Genomic DNA, 19,593 nt, shown 5'->3' on the forward strand with positions numbered 1-19,593 from the left:
TCTTAACCTGAAACTGTTCTTAGCTAGAGGCGGGCTTTTGCTAATGGGGCCTCTTGCTGCCACTTCGCCGCCAGCACACGATTTCCATTCTCATCCTGGGGCAAAGTTCTCAACTTCCAGGTTAGTGGAGTTTGTAACCTGAGGTGTTTGTAACTCAGGGTACCACTGTATTTCTATATAGATTCACAACTCTGCTGGCTTTTATTGTAAGGGTGCCTGTACTATCCAGTCATTTGACCAGCATGGGATCGCCAAATGGCTTAAAACCTTAACGTTCCAAAGGTCCCTTGTTCACCTCACTTCAAATAATCTAGGATGTGGCAGACCTACATGGCTTTAGATTCCTCAATTCCTTCTTTCTCCTATGTAGTCACCCAAGGAGGAAAACAGTTCACAGAGAGAGCAAGAGATATGGTCCTACCTCTCTTTAAAACCTAAAAACCTTGGTGATCAGAACTCCACAGCCTTGGGCAAATCATGAATGACATAAAGCCCTGGAGTAATCTAAGCACCCTTCTGCTAGTAACACTTCAGTTAAGAATCCCAGGAAAACGCCCCCGCCCGCCCCTGAGAGAGAGAGAGAGAACAATTGATAGGATTAACACCCAGGGAAGTAAACATACATCAACATTTCCAGTTTCCTCTTTTTCTGATGTTTAGGCTGCAAGTGTTTACATAGCAAATAGAACTGCATGCAAGAGAGAAATGTTGGAACCTCAGGGTTTGCATGGGGGGGGGGATCACAAAGGGGATGGTACCCCCAAATCAGCTGAATGAGGACGGAGCATCCAAAGTATCCACAGAATACTGATTCATTGCAGAAAATCAAGAGAAGGGATTGAATGTTATCACTGGGAATGTGAATAGTAGCACTCCACAATGCAACATTTTATTACCTACAAGTTAGAACATACTGCTGCACAAGCTTCTGAAAAAGAGAGATATGACACACTGGATCATTAAAATGGCCAGAGCAGGTAGACTAAGACAATTTCAGAGTTAAAGTTCATGTGTTTCTTCTGTTTCCAGGTGCAGCAAACCCTGACCATCCTTCAACAACTTGCTACTGCTATGGGCCCAAATATCAAGCAGCATGTGAAAAACCTGGGCATTCCCATCGTCACAATTCTTGGAGACAGTAAGGTAGACTCACATATTTCTCAGTACAGCCTGTAGGAATGAAGGCTATTTGAGACCAAAATCACCTTGTTTCTTGTTTGAATATGACCTCATTTAACACTGACATATACCACTGTCCCTTGTTAAAGTTACTGTCCTCCTCCTCCTCCTCTCTGTAACCACCAGTGTTGTGTGGTGTTGGGAAGCTGGGAAAGCAGTGTGGCCTTATTAGCTGTATATAAAGAGTGCTGTGCAGAAAGAGTGGCATGCAGCGCTTCTAATATTGGATAGCATTAGTATACTCAGGATTCAAAGTTTTCTGTCTCTGTTGTGGGAAATGTACACTTCTTTGTATGTGCTGTAATTTCCACGTCAAGAAAGAGGTGTAAGTTGAATATTTCGCTGAGTTCAGGTGCTGTCTGTCCACAAAACACTGAGTGTTTTGAAAGGTCACATTAGCACTAAACCTCGTGACATGCACCATGGTTCCTCGTTCAGCAAGTGATTAGTGCATGGAAGCTGAGTCAGGGTGAGAAGGTTTGAGGTCAGTTAGGGAAGAGTGGGGAGTACAAGGAAGACTAAATTCCTTTCCTTCTCCCTCCAAAATTATTTTGTAAGTATCATACACAAATGTGTTAGACAGGTAGGAACGCCTTATAAAATGGAATCTTTTAATGGCTTTCCACTTGGGCCTGTATAGTAAGAAGCCGTTGTTCCCTGACCCTTGCAGTCTTTCAAGCAATCTGCGTACTGTAATAAAAGTACCTTTAATGGGAAACACGGAGGGAGAGAGAAATACTTGCAAAAAGACCCCCAAACCTTGCTCTGTTGATATTCTTACTGCTGCTGAAGTTTAGCATGTGTAAATCTTGTTTTTTCTTCAGAGTAATGTCCGGGCAGCTTCTCTAACAACCGTGAATGCCTGGATAGAGCAGACAGGCATGAAAGAGTGGTTGGAAGGGGAGGACCTTTCTGAAGAGCTCAAGAAGGAGAATCCTTTCCTAAGGCAAGAGGTAAAAGATTGTTCCATGTAAATGAACTTTGCATTTATCCTTTGTCAAGAGAAACTGAGAAAAGCTACTTTATATTATGTCACATTAGGTAGGTAAATTATTTATATATGTAATGTAGTGAATTGAGGCCTTTCTTTGTATTGTACTTTTGGATGCTCCAGTTCCTTTTAGTGTCCCAAGAGTGGCAAGTATCAAATAGGAATTTTCTGAAGCAGTTTGAGGGTTCATTATTTTGTTCTTGAACAAACTGTAAACTTGTACCAACAACTATTGTGTCTCCTGCACACACCTGAACTCTCTGCAGCTCATTGCGAGAGAGGGGGAGCAGAGGTGGAGGCCTTGCTCTGTGAATGGAAGTCTGTTCCCCTCAAGTGAGCAGGAGTAAGCCAGGCAAGAGTGGATTATTCCCCTAAACCAACTACACCAGACAAGATCACAACACACAGTAATAGTGATTAATATCTCAGCAATACCTTTCTCTCCCCTTTAGCAGTTACTTTTACCCCTCACTGCAGGACATGTAGGACATGGAATAAGATTTCTGGAACCTTCTGAAAACATTGGATCGGCAGAAAATGAGTGTACTTATGTCTATAAGCAGGGATTCCTGTTTATATCCAAGGTGTATTGCTTTCTGCAGAATTAAGGGATCTTCTTTCTTTTCTCCCAGCTTTTAGGTTGGCTGGCTGATAAGCTCCCCACTCTGCGCTCTGTTCCATCAGACTTGGTTTTATGTGTGCCTCACCTATACTCTTGCCTTGAAGATCGAAATGGAGATGTCCGTAAAAAGGCACAAGATGCTCTGCCATTCTTTATGATGCATCTAGGCTTTGAGAAGATGGCCAAAGCCACTGGCAAGCTTAAGGTATAGCAAACAAACAAAATAGCTGAGTACAAATGGGGTGTGTGTGGGTGTGTGTGTACATCTGCACATATATCTCTCTGTGTGTAACATCATGATTTGCTTTATGGGAAATTAAACAATGGAGAAAATGTAGTTCAGTAGTAGAGCATTTGTTTTACATGCCAAAGTCTTGAGATCAATCCCTGGTTTCTCCAGGTAGAGCTGGGAAAGAATTCTCTCTGAGAACCTGGGGTCAATTTAACCAATATTGAGCTAGCTGGACAGATTTTCTGATTCTGTATAAGGCAACTTATAAAACTGCAAATTAACAACTTTGTACATTGGGTGAAGTATATTCACAATATCGTTGGTACTGGGAATGTGATCACTGTCTTCTTTCAACTATGTTGTCCCCCAGATGACTGTTTAGAGAAAAGCTATTTTCCATGTATGTAGTGACTTGCAAAATAGGAGGCATGTGCCATTAGGTGCCTTTTAAATTCATTCTTTTGCTTTCTAGCCAACTTCCAAAGACCAAGTACTGGCCATGCTTGAAAAAGCCAAAGCTAATATGCCTGCCAAACCTGCTCCACTTTCCAAGGCATCTTCCAGAGCAGTAGGAGCTGCTGCAGCCAAATCTCAAGTTGCATCAGGTAATCTTTATTCATTCCATTGACATCCCACATTGAGCAAACCTGTATTTTAAGAGGAATAGAGGTTGCATTATATTTATAAACCAGGTGTGTCTACAGATAGACACTGCAAAATTTAGGAGATTATAAACAGGATCCTACTGAAGTTCCTTGGGTCTATGGAATAGAAGCCTGTAATCACAATCTTATGGTCATGATGTGCTGTCTGGGCAAGGAGCAGTCATTTTAAGCATATTGTTTGTAAGTTTAGACCTATCTGAATTATTTCCACTGTGGTTTCACATTGAATAAAATGGAAAAGGCTTTAGTTTTTCGCCTAGCATGTTTCTTCCCATAGTATCAGAACAAAAGACTTGGGAGACTTACAAGTGGCTTGGTCCTATGTTACTCTCAGAATATGTGTAATTTGCAGGAGGTCTGTTGGGGTCAATTGACAAGAACAATTTCTTTGCCTATCTTGGAATACTAGCTGAGTAAGCCAACATTAAAGGAATGGTGTGTGTCCCCCCCCCCCCCGCCCGTATAGATAAAGAACATTAAGGGTAGAGCAACTCTAAGCACTCAATCAATCTTAGATACTTCTGGATTTACAATTTGCTGCAAGAACCAGACAAATATAAGTTTATATTGTGTCTTAGTGATGGTTTCCTTCCTAATAAGAACCAAATTAATGCCTGGATTCGAAAAGGTACTTCTCAAGGGTTTGAGCATGTCTAGTATGGATTAAAGAGTGTGGATTCTTTGAGCAGGAGACACCTTTTTCATATGTCTAAGAAAGGTGATGTCAAAATTCTGACATAAACAGAACATTGCAAAGCATTTTTAAAAGTAGTTTGCAATGTGACGTGGTGCAAGCTGAAATCTGCCTTATGTGGGGGGAACTTGTTGCATGCTGGGTCTGTTTCCAGCCTTATTGTGTAGTTAAAATTATGTTGATCTTAAGGTCCTGGTGAAGATTATTCGTCCATCACCATGGAGTCCAAGGCTGATGCCAAAAAAGCCAAAGCAGGAGGAACAGCCCCCAAATCCAAGGTAAATTCTACTTCAGCACAAAGGAAGTGGTTGAAGTCTAGGAAGTTTCATTGTGTTTGTGTATATTTTACATTTAGTGTAAACTATATGGAGATTTGATAATTAAGAAGTTTAGCAATCCTGTTCCATAAAATAAACAGTTTTGTGGTAATAATGTGCTCTCTGTCTGCGGCAAAATCTCAAAATATATTGAGGGTGGGGTTTGTTTTAAAGGGGGGGGAGGACTGGGTAGCTGGGATAGCCAAAGTTTTTGAAGAGCCACTACTAGGAATAATAGATATTATTGGACTGAAAGGGACCCATCTGATTCCATGTTAGGCCAGATTTCTATGTCCATTTACGTCCATACTACTTTTAGGAGCTGTTTATTGCGAGTGATGGGAGCTCAAGTTGGTGGGCAGAGCCAGAGCTGATGGTGAAGCACTTTTTCGCTCTGTCTCTGCTGCCACCATCGCTTTCTTCCTCTTCCTGCCCTGCAGCAGCACTCAAGTAACCTTTCCCCCTAAGCCTAGTGCTTCCCCTCCTCACCCCACCCTGTAGTAATGAGAATAAACAATGAGTGAGAGAATGGGAATTTTATCTCCAAATACAATTGCCATGACAGGGAGGGAGATTTGGAAGTGGGGAGAAGGATGGGGGTACACAGGGATGGTTTAATCCTCTCTTCTCTGTTAGGCAGTTATGGTTTTTAAAAGTCCCATTTACACAAATGGGTCCTTTTTTCTAAACCTAATTGCCCTGAGGAGCTGAGGAGAGGAGTCTGTGGGCTGCCTGTTCCCCAGTCTTACCTTTAGATTCATTGTAGTTCCTATTTGGAGTTTGTAAGCAAGTACAGCAGGCTTGCACATAACAAAGAATGGTCCATATTTACCTTATGCAGCACTCAGAGGGATTAAAAATATTGCTGATGTGGCATACATCATAAATATAATGGTATGATTTGGAGCCTGCTATTAACCACTGAGCATTTTATGACTTATTTCAGCATACTGATGCTAATACAAGCCTCACCAAAGGCAATAGCAATCTGACAAAGAACAAGCCTACCAAACAGGTAATAAGTGGGTATCACCTGTGACTAGTGCACTGACCAGGAAGGAAATCTTGCTACACTAAAAACCTGCGCACTATGGTGGGCTTTTTCTTCATAGTACTAAAATATACACCTGAAGGCTTCAGCACACATTTTAACACAACTTATGAGTGGGCAATCTCTTTCTCCTGCATGCTAGCGGGATAGTGTTTCTTCTGCTGAGTAAAACATACTTGGAGTGCAGTGCTACACTACCTGCTCAGAAGTAAGTGCTATTGAGTTCAATGTAGCTTACTCCCAGGTAATTGTGTAGGATTGCAACCTAGGAGATTGTGATTTTGAAAGTGTGTATTCAGTGTTGTGTTTTTTTTAGGGTATACAGGGGAAGAAAGTACCAAGTAAATCCAACTTGAAGGATGATGATGACCGATCTGGTCCAGTTTTTATCTTAGTACCAAATGGGAAAGAGCAAAGGATGAAAGATGAAAAAGGATTAAAGGTGAGAGAAATTAACAACCTCTGATCGCTAGGACTATGCTGGAACTTTGATACAGAACCTGTTACTCGGTCTTTAGGTATCTGCGTAAGGATGTTTGGCAAGGGTTATAAGAGTGCTTTTGCAGATAATAGTATTTCTATATATAAATACTATTGTCTGCAAAAGCACTCTTTTAACCCTTGCCAAACATCCTTACGCACATACCTAAAGTTAGCAGTAGCAGATACCTAACTACTGTAAGTTAAATGCTATTCATTTTAGGAGTAACCTGTTAATGCTTTTTCATTAAAAAAAACACAGCTGTGTTTTCCACACAAAAGTGCTAGAGAGAAAACATATGAGCTTGATGCTTACTGCTTGTTTGTATAGCACTAAACTATGGTTGCTGGTTAGGCAGGGTTGTTTTTGGTTTTTTTTTGAGGCGGTAACTACTGCACTTTGTGGTGGAGGGCTGCTTTACCCAACCACAAAGTGTTATGGCTAGAGTGGCCAACGTTGCTTTTTCCTCCTTTTCTTGCTGCGTGGGCCTCTCTAGCTGCACCACAAGAGTGGTCTGTATGTCAAGTAATAGCTGCTCTAGCCACGCCACTTTGTGGTAGATCCACTTTGGTGGGTCTTGTCAAAATGCCTCTGGGGGCAGGAAGCAGTGGTGGGGGAGGGGGTGCATACCAGCACCTCCTTTTTTCAAATAAAGCACTGTTATTAAGTATGAAATAGGTCAATGCAATTGGTGTAGGTTCAGTCTAATCCACTTCAAAGGTTATTGTGAGGATAAAATAATACTGTACTAGGAATTGAAACAAAATTTATTGTATCCATATTTAAGTCAACAGATACATTTGTGAAGGAAAATATTTTCCATCTCCCAACATGAATTCCTTTTGATATCTATATAATTAGAAGACAGGTACTATTTACATATTTTTTAACCTAAACCATCTAACACCAGATGCGTTACCAACCAGATAAATCATTATAAGTATATTTTCTTTAAAATAAGCAGTCTCCCTCTCCCCTTCCTAACCTTGAGGTGATTTTTTTAGGTTCAGGGACTGGAGTTAAAGCTGTTCACACCTTCTCTTGAGCAGGGTGCTGAGACTGTTTTCCCCCCTCGCAGGTTTTGAAATGGAACTTTACTACTCCTCGTGATGAATATATTGAGCAACTGAAGACTCAGATGTCCAGCTGTGTTGCCAAGTGGTTGCAAGATGAGATGTTCCATGCAGATTTTCAGCACCACAACAAAGCTATTGCTGTTATGGTTGAGGTGAGAAGACTGTATTTGTGGTTGTAGATGCTTATAGTAGCAACATTGGTGGTGAAAAGTATAAAGGAGGTTTCCCAGAGCATGCAAGCTTTGGAAACTCCCTGTTCAACGCAGAGCCCTACATTATAGTCTCGTAAGAATAGGGCAATTAGTATCAGCCTCCCAGTTTCCTCATCTAGGCCTTGTGCAACAGGTGTATACAGTGAAGCTAATTATAGGAGCCGATGCAAGTAGCTATTATGCGTGTGTAGGCCAGCCATCTTTCAGTGTCTGGTACCAGGAAAGTTTCCAAGTTATTGTTTGGCTTGTCAGATGACTCTTTAATTTTATTTTAAGTGCTGCCTATTTGTCCGAACTTGACACTGCAATTTGCTTTTTCTTCTAGCACTTGGACAGTGAAAGGGATGGAGTGATCAGCTGTCTGGATCTAATCCTGAAGTGGCTCACACTGCGATTCTTTGACACCAACACAAGTGTCCTGATGAAGGTCCTGGAGTACCTCAAGCTGCTTTTTGCCATGCTGAACCAAGAAGAGTACCATCTAACTGAAAATGAGGCTACCTCCTTCATCCCCTACCTTGTTTTGAAGGTATCCAAATCTGGCAATAGTTTTTGAGTCACGACACTCACAAAATACACTAAGCCCACCTTTCTCTGGAGCCCGCAGAACCAGAACTGGAAAACAGTTACCATTCTAGCCAGTAGGAATGAGTATTCCAGTTTCCATCAATTCTGCCTTTCATGGCGTTTCCCACTCATGGGGAATATGAACATTTCTTCCTCCCTGCTGTATCCAGTGGTCCAAACACCCAGGGTGTTCTTCTTTTTAATGGATTTTTACAACTCGTATATACATCATACAATATCCATCATTTATCCCTTATCCTCATACTTCCCAGTATTCTTTTTTCCCAGTCACTGGAAGGCACAATGTTTGAGAGAAAGACTTGGCTGGGGTGGACTAGGAGTCAGCTCCCTCCAGAATAAGCATACTAATGGCTTCTTCCAGCTTCTGTAAATCTGCAAATATTTCCTCCTCACCTTCTAGGTTGGAGAACCGAAAGATGTTATCCGCAGAGATGTGCGTGCCATTCTAAACAGGATGTGCCTTGTCTACCCAGCCAGCAAGATGTTCACTTTTATCATGGAGGGAACAAAGTCAAAGAACTCAAAACAGCGGGCAGGTGAGATGCTTTAGCACAGAGGTTTCCAAAGTTTTCATATTGGTGACACACTTTTTAGACATTCATCATTTAACGACACAGTAATTCACTTTTACTATCAAACCAGAGGTTAAACTAACCCTTTTCCAGCCCTGGGAGGAGTGCGAGGATGCATTCGTGCAACACACCTACACACTGCAGCTGACACACTCAATGTGTTGTGACACAGTTTGGAAAGCTCTTGCTTTAGCAGAAGCTGTTGGTCACTAAAATGCACTGCAGATTAGGATATTAAGTTTACAGAAACAAAGCCTTGTGGTCCCTTATACTACAATAATTACGGCATAAGATTTTGTGGACTTGAATGCATTTCAACATAGGAAGCTGCCTTGTGCCATTGGCCCACCTAACTCATTATTGTCTACCTTGAGGGATGGCTAATGCATTGCCCTGCAGATGTTGCTGTACTAAAGCTCCCATCATACCTGACCATTGCCAATGCTGGCTGGAGCTGATGAGAACTGTAAACCAATAATATCTAAAAGGGACCACATTGGCTACCCTGGTCGACACTGACTGGCGACAGCTCTCCATGATTTCAGGAAGGTGCGTCCTGATGCCAGGATATCCTGGCATTCGTAAGCTAATTTTCACCCATTATGCAATTTTTACAAAAATCATTATTTCTATTCAGCCAAAGGAAACTGAGGTTCTTGATGAGTTGTAATTCAGAGGCTTTATGCTGGAGTTTTGGATTAAGTTTTTCAAGCAGTGCTTTCTTGAAAACTTTTAATCAAATGAATGAAGAATGTGAACTAGCAAAGACTTAATTCTGGGTTACTCAGCATTTTTGAAGACAAAGGATTGCATCCATTTTTCTTCATATACACAGTAGAGCAATTGAAAGTAATGTACATTTGCTAACCAACATAGGTCTATTAATTTAATTGATTTTGTAACTTAGTTGGATACTACTCTACCTTTCCCTTGCAAACACATGGGGTTCATAAAAATACTATAAAAGATCCTATTTTTATTCATAATAAATCAGATTTAGAATATACAAAAGCATCAACAAGTATTTTGTAAACCAAATGGGTGTAGCCTTTTGTTTTCATAGATGTCCATTTCTGTTTGGTTTCTCTGTAGAATGCTTGGAAGAGCTGGGATGTCTTGTTGAATCATACGGCATGAATGTGTGCCAGCCAACTCCAGGCAAAGTCTTAAAGGAAATTGCCATTCATATTGGTGACAGGGACAACACTGTCAGAAATGCTGCACTCAACACCATTGTAACAGTTTACAATGTTCATGGAGACCAAGTGTTCAAGCAGATTGGAAATGTGAGTAAACAAAAATGGACAGGCAATATTTAAAATATTGAATGTTTAGTAGTGTGTCACTCAGGTAATGTCATGAATGGATAGTCAAGTTCCTCAGGTCAGTTGCGATTAATGTTGAAAGCTCTGTTTGAGTGTCAAGAACAAATATACTTTTTTTTAAATGATGAATTCTGAACTCTAGAACAGTTATGAATTGTGAAGCAGGAGTAGGTGCTGTCTTCCTTGTAAGGAATGTGTATTTATAAACAGCAACATACAAAAGCAGTTTGGCTTCTCTGTTTGCTTTGAGCCTTGTAATTCAAAATACTTTAGGACTATTAGAACAGGGAGGAGCTGAAGGTAATTGCATCAGTCAGAGGAGAAGGCACCTACAAGCCACTCATCCTCATCTCACAAACTGGCCGTGGCATACTGATACAGTGAGACAGCTTGAGACACAAAGCGGAAGCACATAATATATTCCATGATTCTTGTCTGCATTGAGAGGTGCACTGGGAGTAATAGGAGCACCCGGAATGCACCATAGGTAACTGCAACACAAAGAGAATAGGTTGGTTTCCAAAATTGACAAGGAATTTGGGGAAGCAATAGCCCCTTTGTTTTATTACATAGTTGTGCATATAGGAGAAGATAAAGTTGCTCTCAGATCTTATTGGAAAGTAGCTTCACATGGTTGTCCTTTGAGGTGCCATTTGATAGAAGGGCTGGGGTGCACTTCCCTACAGGAAACTAGAGGAGGAAGTTCCCAGGGGAAATGACCGCCTTCAGTCTTTGGTTCCTTTTAGTCCATAACCACTCTTTTGATTCCTAATCAGGATTATATGGGAGGCAATGAAGCTTTGGCTTTTCCTTCTAATTTTCTCTAATTCCATCAAATTCTTCATAAATAGGTGTTGCTTTTTCAGTGGTTCAAACTGTATAATTCTTCACTAAGCAAGTATTATTGGAATCATATTTTCCCCCAAAATTGCTGCTTCTCCAAATTCCTTTAGCCTGTTTCCCAAACTGGACTATGTTTCCTTCACAGTGCTGTAGAGGGTGGTGTTGTGTTGGTATTTTATTTAATTAAATGCCAGATTCTGCCTGTTCCTACTTGATGCTTGAAGGAATTTTGGTACACTTTATAACTAAACAGGCAGTCCAGCAGTAGGCATAATTGCTGAGTACAGGAACTAGGCTAAGGGGTGGGGTTAGCTGTATTGTAAGTCTAGTAGTACACAGGAACAGCAAATGTTTTGAAACACTCTTAATGGCATTGGAGTCTGAACTAAGGAGCATACCTGTCATGGCACTGAAAAGTTGCTGCTCTTGTACAGCTTTCGGAGAAAGACATGAGCATGTTGGAGGAGCGAATAAAGCGGTCTGCTAAGAGGCCAAATGCCACTTCAGCAAAGCAGGTGGAAGAGAAGCCACAGAGGGCTCAGAGTGCCAGTGCCAATGCTAACATGCTGAGGAAAGGACCGGCTGAAGACATGTCTTCCAAACTCAAGTATGTAAAGTGGGGAAATGCAACGTTTGCCTGACATTTCCACAGTCTGTGCAAAAAGCATACCTTGCTGTTGCCTTGTGTTTTTGTCTTTTGTTTTAATCATCTATGTCTGCATGTGTCGCAAACTGCAAAAAAATGCTGCAAATCAAAATGTTTGAACCTTACTTCATTTGTTTTGTCGTGTCTTGAATGCTTTCTAAATGGTATTGTGCCTTTTTTCACTGCTTCTCCATGGACAGAATTATGTATCGCACTTATAGGATGTAAGTACTGACCACTAAATCCTTGGTAGCAGGGCTCTTATAGCTTTGTCTTACCTTTCCCATGCCCTAATCCTAAACATACTTGAGAATAAGTCCCATTGATTTCAATGCAACAGTTCATATTAAGTGTGCTATTTGGGAAGCCTGGCTTCAAGTTCCATCTTTGCTGTGAAAATCATTGAGTGGTGTCAGGCAGGTTGCTGTTTCTTGGGTATGTTTTTGTTTTTTTTAAAATAATACTGATAATAGTGGCTTACCTCTCAGCTGTACAAGAGCTAAACTTTGCAATTTTCAGGAATCTGACTAGTGTCAGCAGGGATACATTGTAAGACCAGATTGCTTTAACCCTTCCAGTCTTGAGTCACTGGTAGAAGATTTGAGATACCTGGAGCCTGATCAGCATCAGCTATTATTTGGGAAGCTCATATAAGGAATTTAAGAAGTAAATCTAAGCTTAAAACCACTTCTGGAAATGGAACGCTTCTTGTTCCTAATGCCATGTGCTTTTTTCTATTCTAAAAGGCCCTTTTGTGTAGGCAGGCTCTAGCAAAATAGGCATAATGGGGAGTTGAATTTGGAGAGTGCAAAATTCATTCTAGGGCATTTTGTGCTTGCTGGGCTGCATTTACTGTAATGTCTTTCCCTTATATGGGAAGAGAGCCGAATAATGAACCTACCAGGATTGTTTTACTCTCACATCCAGTTTAGCATTGTGCAGCAGAGCATGTCTTTGCTGCTGCCCCTGCTGTAAGGCCTATAGGTGTTGAGGGGAAGCCAGCGGCACATTATCAAAAAGTTCTGGCTTCCCAGCACCTATGGTAATTGCTGATGGGGCTGAATAGATTTCCTTATCTATGTTGATATGAAAGATTATGAACTAGTGATAGATGCTAGCATGGATTTTTGCATCAGCCATAATAATCGGGTCCACAAATGTTAGCTTGGCTTAATAGCCAACCATTACTTGTGATCACTATGAACTTTTCCCCAAATCCTGCAAAAGCCCAGAGAGAAAGAGAAACCTATTTTCTCTCTAGAGTCCTCTGTGAACCGCAAAAAAACTTGGGGATAGGATGGGTAATTGATTTGGCTGTGCCTCTTGCAAAATCCTATCAGGAAGGGAGAGAAGGCACTGTTCTCCAAGTTATATGCTGCTTATGGAGAACTTGAAAAGGTTTGTGTACGCTGGGGGTGTGGGATGGAGGGGCAGTCACCACGGGTGACGTGATGGGTAGGTTTGTGGAACCTTGATAATAAAAAATGCTTTTCTTGGTTTCTGTAGCCAAGCCCGTAACATGAGTGGCCACTCGGAGACGACGCATGCAGTTCCACGGGAGTTTCAACTGGATCTAGATGAGATAGAAAATGATAATGGCAGAGTGCGATGTGAAATGCCAGCACTTGTCCAACACAAACTGGATGATATATTTGAACCAGTTTTGATCCCTGAACCCAAGTGAGTGCAGATCAAGGGCTGCTAATGGGGCAACTCTGGTGTGTGGGTGGGTGGGTGGTTTAGGTATCTCTATCTCCTATATGGAGGGGACGCAGGTGGCACTGTGGGTTAAAGCCTCAGCGCCTAGGACTTGCCGATCGAAAGGTCGGCGGTTCGAATCCCTGCGGCGGGGTGCGCTCCCGCTGCTCGGTCCCAGCGCCTGCCAACCTAGCAGTTCGAAAGCACCCCCAGGTGCAAGTAGATAAATAGGGACCGCTTACCAGCGGGAAGGTAAACGGCGTTTCCGTGTGCGGCTCTGGCTCGCCAGAGCAGCGATGTCACGCTGGCCACATGACCCGGAAGTGTCTCCGGACAGCGCTGGCCCCTGGCCTCTTAAGTGAGATGGGCGCACAACCCCAGAGTCTGTCAAGACTGGCCCGTACGGGCAGGGGTACCTTTACCTTTACCTTTATCTCCTATATGAAGCCAAGTTCCCTTATATAAAGGAAGCTTCAGGGAGAAGCTTTAAAATGTGGAAACTATGTGTCAAACCAGGAAGGCTTTCAAACTGCACTTTATATAGCTGCTTATTCTTTCAAATATCATCTCCCTTCCCCAAATATTTTTATTAGCCACATGTACAATGGCTAATATCTTCATTCACATTTCATACTAAATTCTTACCAGAGGTATGTTCAGAATGGTGTGCATTAAACATGGTATTGCTGGGCAGCTATGGAATTTACATGTTGCTACACTGGGCATCCTGAGAATGGCATAGTTCCCATTAAGGTCACAGGGCATATTTTTTCTTTCTCACAGGCTAATGCAAAGGTTGGAGGTTGGGTTGGGGTATGGAATCTTAAAGCTTATTATGGACAGTACTATCTCCTGTTCATATCCTTTGCCAAAGTGTTCAAATTCTTTGAAAGCCTGGAATTGAAAGCAGAATAATGATGGAAAGGGTCAACATTATATCTGCATAAAAGTTTTTGTGGTTTACTTTGCCAGTTATACATAGCCATTGTTGTTATGTGACAATACTTTCTGGTACAGTGTACCATCACCCCTCTTTTTGCTGCCTACAGCAACCTTTTTCTGCTGGCACCCACAAATTTTCTTTATCAAGATATGAGTACCAACACCTTTCCTTAACCCCCCACTCTACACAGCCCTTTATAAGATAGATCCAAAAATAACTTCAGGGACAACATACGGAGTGGGGTAGGGTTGTCCCCATTAAGGTGGCTTTTGTGTAATACTTCAGGCATTAATCAACTTGCTCTATCCACTTTAAAGAAAATAGGGTGCTTTTAATCTGAGCTGCCTGGAGATGACAAATTACTTCTTACCTTTTAACCCAGGGGCCTAAGTGACTTACTGAATCTGCTGCCCTTTAAGCTATAACACTGTTTCTCCACCCAGGATCCGTGCCGTCTCTCCACACTTTGATGATATGCACAGTAACACAGCTTCCACCATCAACTTTGTCATCTCCCAGGTAGCCAGTGGTGATATCAATACTAGTATCCAAGCTCTAGCACAGGTGAGTGAAGGCCCCTCTGGTTGGCAGCTACATAACACTGATGGGGTCAGCAAGTAGCATGCGAGAGTGATGAGTTGCACATTTGGTGGAGCTGAGTCTTGGTGACACAAGTGCCACCCAGAACCTCCCTGGTGACAAAGCCAAGTGCACAGGGGCCATCTGACTCGCTGTTCTTGACAAGAAAGAAAAGAGGGTGTTAGTGCAAAATGTCCTTTTCCATCTCCCAGGTGGATGTCTGTTGCTTGCTTCAGCAGCACATATACTAAAAATCTCACTACCATAACATAGGCTGGTTTAAGCTTGATGGGGCCTTGGGTTGCCTGTTGATGAGATACAGGCAAGATTTGGCAGGCTCATTGCTTGCCTTGCTATGTGTTGCAGCAATGGAGCAGATTTCATGCATGAAAACGAAACACCAGAAAATGTTATAGAATCATTGATAGGCTCTTAATTAAGCTTTAGGTAATTAAACTATGGTCTGGCTTACTTGGGTTGTAAAAGTGGGTTTTCTTAGGATGTAAACAGTATGTCTGTTGGTACAGTAGATGACAGGAAACTATATGGAATAATTTCTAGAGTGATGGTCATGTTAGCTTATTGCAGCAAAACCAGAGTTTTATGGCAGTTTATATATTTGTTATACTAAATTATTAGCCTTTAAGGGGCCACAAGACTCTTCATTTTTCATGCTATTCATGGAAATGATACCATTATTAAAAACTTGCTATAATGTTGGGTTTGTCTGCAGATTGATGAGGTTTTGCGACAAGAGGACAAAGCAGAAGCTATGTCAGGCCACATTGACCAGTTTCTAATAGCTACCTTCATGCAGCTGCGACTCATTTACAATACGCACATGGCTGATGAGAAACTAGACAAGGATGAGATAGTCAAGTTGTACAGTTGCATCATTGGAAACATGATTTCGGTAAGGCTTTTGATCGGGAAAACGTGGTGGAAGTTTCAGCCAGTAGAACCAATTAATAGTGTCTTTAGTTTTTGTTGCGCTATACAATTGCCTCTTAAAGTACTGTAACACTTCTGTGCTGCAAACTATTTTGGTATCTAGGTAGTTTACAGCCTTGATCCACTCTGGATGGACTCCTGTACCCGCAGGTTTCATCCTGCTTTGTGAAAAAGGAGGAAAAGTTGCAGCCATTAAAAAAAATTCTATTATAGAGCTGGGGACCTCTTTGGATTTAACCGGAAAGACACAAGAGCAGTTCTGAAGCATATATGGTTTCTTACAGATACAGATTAAAAGCAAATCCTATACTGATGCTAATCCCTAACTTTTATCAGTATTTTTATCATTTTATCATTAACTTTTATCAGTATTTTTATCATATCCTTGGCAATAAAAAGCTTCAGTGAGATGTATGAAAATAGGTATTTACTTCCCTCAAATCAGGTAGCAGCAAGAAATGGAGTTTTGGGGTGCTAATCTAGACTGTAGTGTTTTATCCTGAATATATCCTGGTATCTAACACTTGAATTCCATTGGCAGTTGTTCCAGATTGAAAGCTTGGCCCGGGAGGCCTCTGCAGGAGTGCTGAAGGACTTGATGCATGGCCTCATTACCTTAATGCTGGATTCGAGAGTTGACGATCTAGAGGAAGACCAGCAGGTTATCAAATCAGTCAACCTCTTGGTGGTAAAAGTTCTGGAGAAATCTGATCAAACAAACATATTGAGGTAAATAGATTTTTGCTAAGGGCGGATATCTTAACAAATCCCTCATCACTGCAGCCTCTTACCACAAGACTTAGCATGTGCTACAATTTGAACACCTGCTTGATGAGATATTATTGGTCTTCCTTGTTATAGTTTATTACCACATTGTCAGATCTTTCTGCAGTTGGTGATCAAGTTACACTAAACCCGGGCAGTCATTTAACCTTGAGGTTTGTTCAAATCTCTGTGCTCTACGGGTACAAATCTGAGATCTGATCCAGTCTTATCTCTAAAAATGCTGAATGATCTCATTCCCTTTATCGGTATTTTGAATAACTTGAGCAGTCTGGATCTCTCCTTAAATCTATTTTAATTTTGATGCTCCAGCAAGTTTTGTTGTATTTATATTGGATTCTCTCCCCACTCCCTTTCATGGTTTTATGTTTTATGTTTCTGGAGATACTTGTGGAATTTGTATAGTTAATGCTTCATTTTTTTCATCCTAGTGCCCTGCTTGTTCTTCTCCAGGACTGTCTATTAACAACAGCAAGCTCTCCAAAGTTCTCAGAACTAGTAATGAAGGTGTGTATTGTTCTTGTTCTGTTTTTTATTTCAATTTTCTATTGCATAGTGATTGTGTATTAGCAGACTCTCTCATTACTCCTATTCATGGTCCTTCTACAAAAAAGTGTGGTTATTGGCTGTAGTGGAAATGACTCTAGCATGAATGTACAACTTAATATTGCCTGATTTGCAAATCACATTAAACCTCAGTTTAAAACAAGCTATAATTTGATGTGAATGCAGAACATGCTTGTTTGTGCTGTTGAGAACTTCTTGCTTCTTTTCTGCACAGCTTCTGCTCTTGCCATGCTTCTGGGGAACAAGCCAGAATCTGACTTGTTGTGGCCCCTGGGTTTGTGGCTTGTCTCTCTCCAGCCAAACAAGAGTACTAACCAGGGTTTGTTCTTTCCTTAATGCCTGTGATTTGTTTGGGAGAAAACAAACTCAGGCCCAGACATCACAACATGTCAGGTTCCTGCATTTACCTAGACATGTGAATGCTCAAAAGCATGAAAGGGGACATCTTCATGGCCATTGTGCCCTCCCCCCACTCCCCAACCTTCCCTGCATTGTGTGGGAAGTCGGCAGGGGGCCTCTGCTCACAAGTGCAGGATCAGTCTACTCCTATTCAAGCAAATGCAAGTTGAAGCCCCCTGCAAACTTCCTCACACAATGCAGGGAAGGCTGGGGACTGAGTGGGAGGTTGCAACATTTACAAAGATATTGCAGACAGGATTTGGGGCATTCTTATGTTTGGGCAGGCACCAAGCCCATTGTGAAGGAATAATCCATTTCATTATATCATTTTAAGCTCAAAGAACCAAGTTCAGAGATGACATTCTTAGATTACTGTGAGGACTTGCTTTGTCTTAATGTTTATCAAAGAAACCATCTACCTTTCCCCCCTCCCCCACAGTGTTTATGGAGAATGGTAAGACTTCTCCCTGAAACTATCAACACTATCAATCTGGACCGAATCATGTTGGACATCCACATCTTTATGAAGGTCTTTCCAAAAGAAAAACTAAAGCAGTGCAAGAGTGAATTCCCAATACGGACGTTGAAGACTTTGATTCACACCTTGTGCAAGCTGAAGGGACCCAAGGTGAGAGCAAACTGCTTCACCCCAAGGTGCTTATGATCTCTGGAATAACAAAAGGTTTCTTAATTAAAAGGTATCCCACTTCTTCCTAGCTTTTGGATCATCTAACAATGATAGATAACAAGAATGAGTCGGAGTTAGAGGCCCACCTGTGCAAAATGATGAAACACTCCTTGGACCAAACTGGAAGCAAGTCTGACAAAGGCACAGAAAAGGGAGCTTCTCGCACAGTACGTATTTCATATTTTTAAAAATTGTTAAACATGACACCCAGGGCACACAACTGGAATCTTTTCTGAATTGTGTTGTGCTTTTACCTCGGACCATTCAGAAGACTGATTAAGCTCTTCAAGTATCTCTGTTCATTTTTAAAGGAAGGAGAATGCAGCATGATCTGCCTGTCTTGCCTTCCTCTTCCCCTTTCATGTGTAGCCAACAGAAGAGAAAGCTGTGTGAAGAGGGAGTGACTTGCTTCTTGGCATAAACTTTGTCTCCTCTAGACAGTAACATTGAAATTCAAACCCATACAAACTTGGTGCAGCACAACTGCTAGCAAGTACTAATGTTAAAATGTACATTTTTAATTTAACATTGTTGCATCTTGTGCCTCTTTAATTACAAGGTTAACATCTTATTCTTACTGGTGTGTGCTAATGCTAATGCCCATTGGCCTCTTATTATCTCAGCTGGTTCCTTGAACAGCTGGATGCTAGGACCCCCACCACCACCACCACCACCAGGTTAAAAATGTCTATGTTCTGTCCAGAGGTTCATCTGAAACAGAATGTGGAAACATTCTCACCACCCTGTATGTATGTATGTATGTATCATAGGTTGTAGAGCTTCAGAGCAGGATAGCCAAGAGGTGGAAGAGGGCACATCTGTTTCTTCGCCACAGTACATCTTTAATCCTGCTTGGATTCTCACACAAACCTACAACTGACCATAAACCTGTATCATTGCATGGTTGGTTGATGCAAGTTCTTCCCAGTCCTGTAATCCTGTGCCTCCAGGTCACCTAGTGCATTCATGGTTGACCAGGTCTTGACTTATACAGCAAGACATGGTATAGTTCATGGCTATTGAGCACCATGTCATTGCATAGACTTACTACTTGTTGGTGTTGGAGATTCCTAATTGTGCAAAATGTATGGAATCTGCAGCTGACCACTTTTACTCTAATAGCAATAGCAACCAACACCTACTAGTTCAATCACGACAACTTATCTGCCCTTTATTATATTTATAGAAATGCTTCAACTATCTAAACTGTCACCCCTCTATTTTGGTAATATGTCTCAATTTCTTTTTATAGGATGAAAAGACACCAAAGGCCAAAGTGAATGATATTTTAGCAGAGATATTTAAGAAAATTGGGTCTAAAGAAAACACTAAAGAGGTGAGGGCTTTATTACCATGGTGGGAGGTGAAAAATTAGGAACATTGGTACTTATAATGAATTCCCAAAGGGCTCATTTGGGAGTGTTGTCCATTGTGAAATAAAGAATATAGTGAATCGGCTTGAATTTGATTCATGAGTCTTAATGAAAACCA

At 41.4% G+C, this 19,593-nt stretch overlaps 1 protein-coding gene across 6 annotated transcripts in view; it reads left to right on the plus strand.

The window, feature by feature from the left end:
- CKAP5 (cytoskeleton associated protein 5) overlaps positions 1 to 19,593 on the plus strand; it is a 42,916-nt gene that overhangs the window by 17,306 nt on the left and 6,017 nt on the right. For 3 of the 6 annotated variants that reach the window (XM_083748670.1, XM_083748671.1, XM_083748674.1), the window contains exons 22-41: positions 1,030 to 1,143; positions 2,004 to 2,132; positions 2,803 to 2,997; positions 3,497 to 3,629; positions 4,573 to 4,661; positions 5,647 to 5,715; positions 6,068 to 6,193; positions 7,311 to 7,460; positions 7,846 to 8,049; positions 8,509 to 8,644; positions 9,773 to 9,966; positions 11,283 to 11,455; positions 13,001 to 13,174; positions 14,579 to 14,699; positions 15,448 to 15,627; positions 16,207 to 16,394; positions 16,880 to 16,955; positions 17,854 to 18,042; positions 18,132 to 18,269; positions 19,355 to 19,438. In XM_083748670.1, coding sequence (XP_083604796.1) covers positions 1,030 to 1,143; positions 2,004 to 2,132; positions 2,803 to 2,997; positions 3,497 to 3,629; positions 4,573 to 4,661; positions 5,647 to 5,715; positions 6,068 to 6,193; positions 7,311 to 7,460; positions 7,846 to 8,049; positions 8,509 to 8,644; positions 9,773 to 9,966; positions 11,283 to 11,455; positions 13,001 to 13,174; positions 14,579 to 14,699; positions 15,448 to 15,627; positions 16,207 to 16,394; positions 16,880 to 16,955; positions 17,854 to 18,042; positions 18,132 to 18,269; positions 19,355 to 19,438 — 2,862 coding nt within the window. The remainder of the gene's footprint in view (positions 1 to 1,029; positions 1,144 to 2,003; positions 2,133 to 2,802; positions 2,998 to 3,496; positions 3,630 to 4,572; positions 4,662 to 5,646; positions 5,716 to 6,067; positions 6,194 to 7,310; positions 7,461 to 7,845; positions 8,050 to 8,508; positions 8,645 to 9,772; positions 9,967 to 11,282; positions 11,456 to 13,000; positions 13,175 to 14,578; positions 14,700 to 15,447; positions 15,628 to 16,206; positions 16,395 to 16,879; positions 16,956 to 17,853; positions 18,043 to 18,131; positions 18,270 to 19,354; positions 19,439 to 19,593) is intronic. The other 3 variants (XM_083748672.1, XM_083748673.1, XM_083748675.1) reach the window with 1 other exon arrangement.

Source organism: Podarcis gaigeae, assembly GCF_964106915.1.
Source record: "Podarcis gaigeae genome assembly, chromosome: 1".
Classification (NCBI taxonomy): Eukaryota; Metazoa; Chordata; class Lepidosauria; order Squamata; family Lacertidae; genus Podarcis; species Podarcis gaigeae.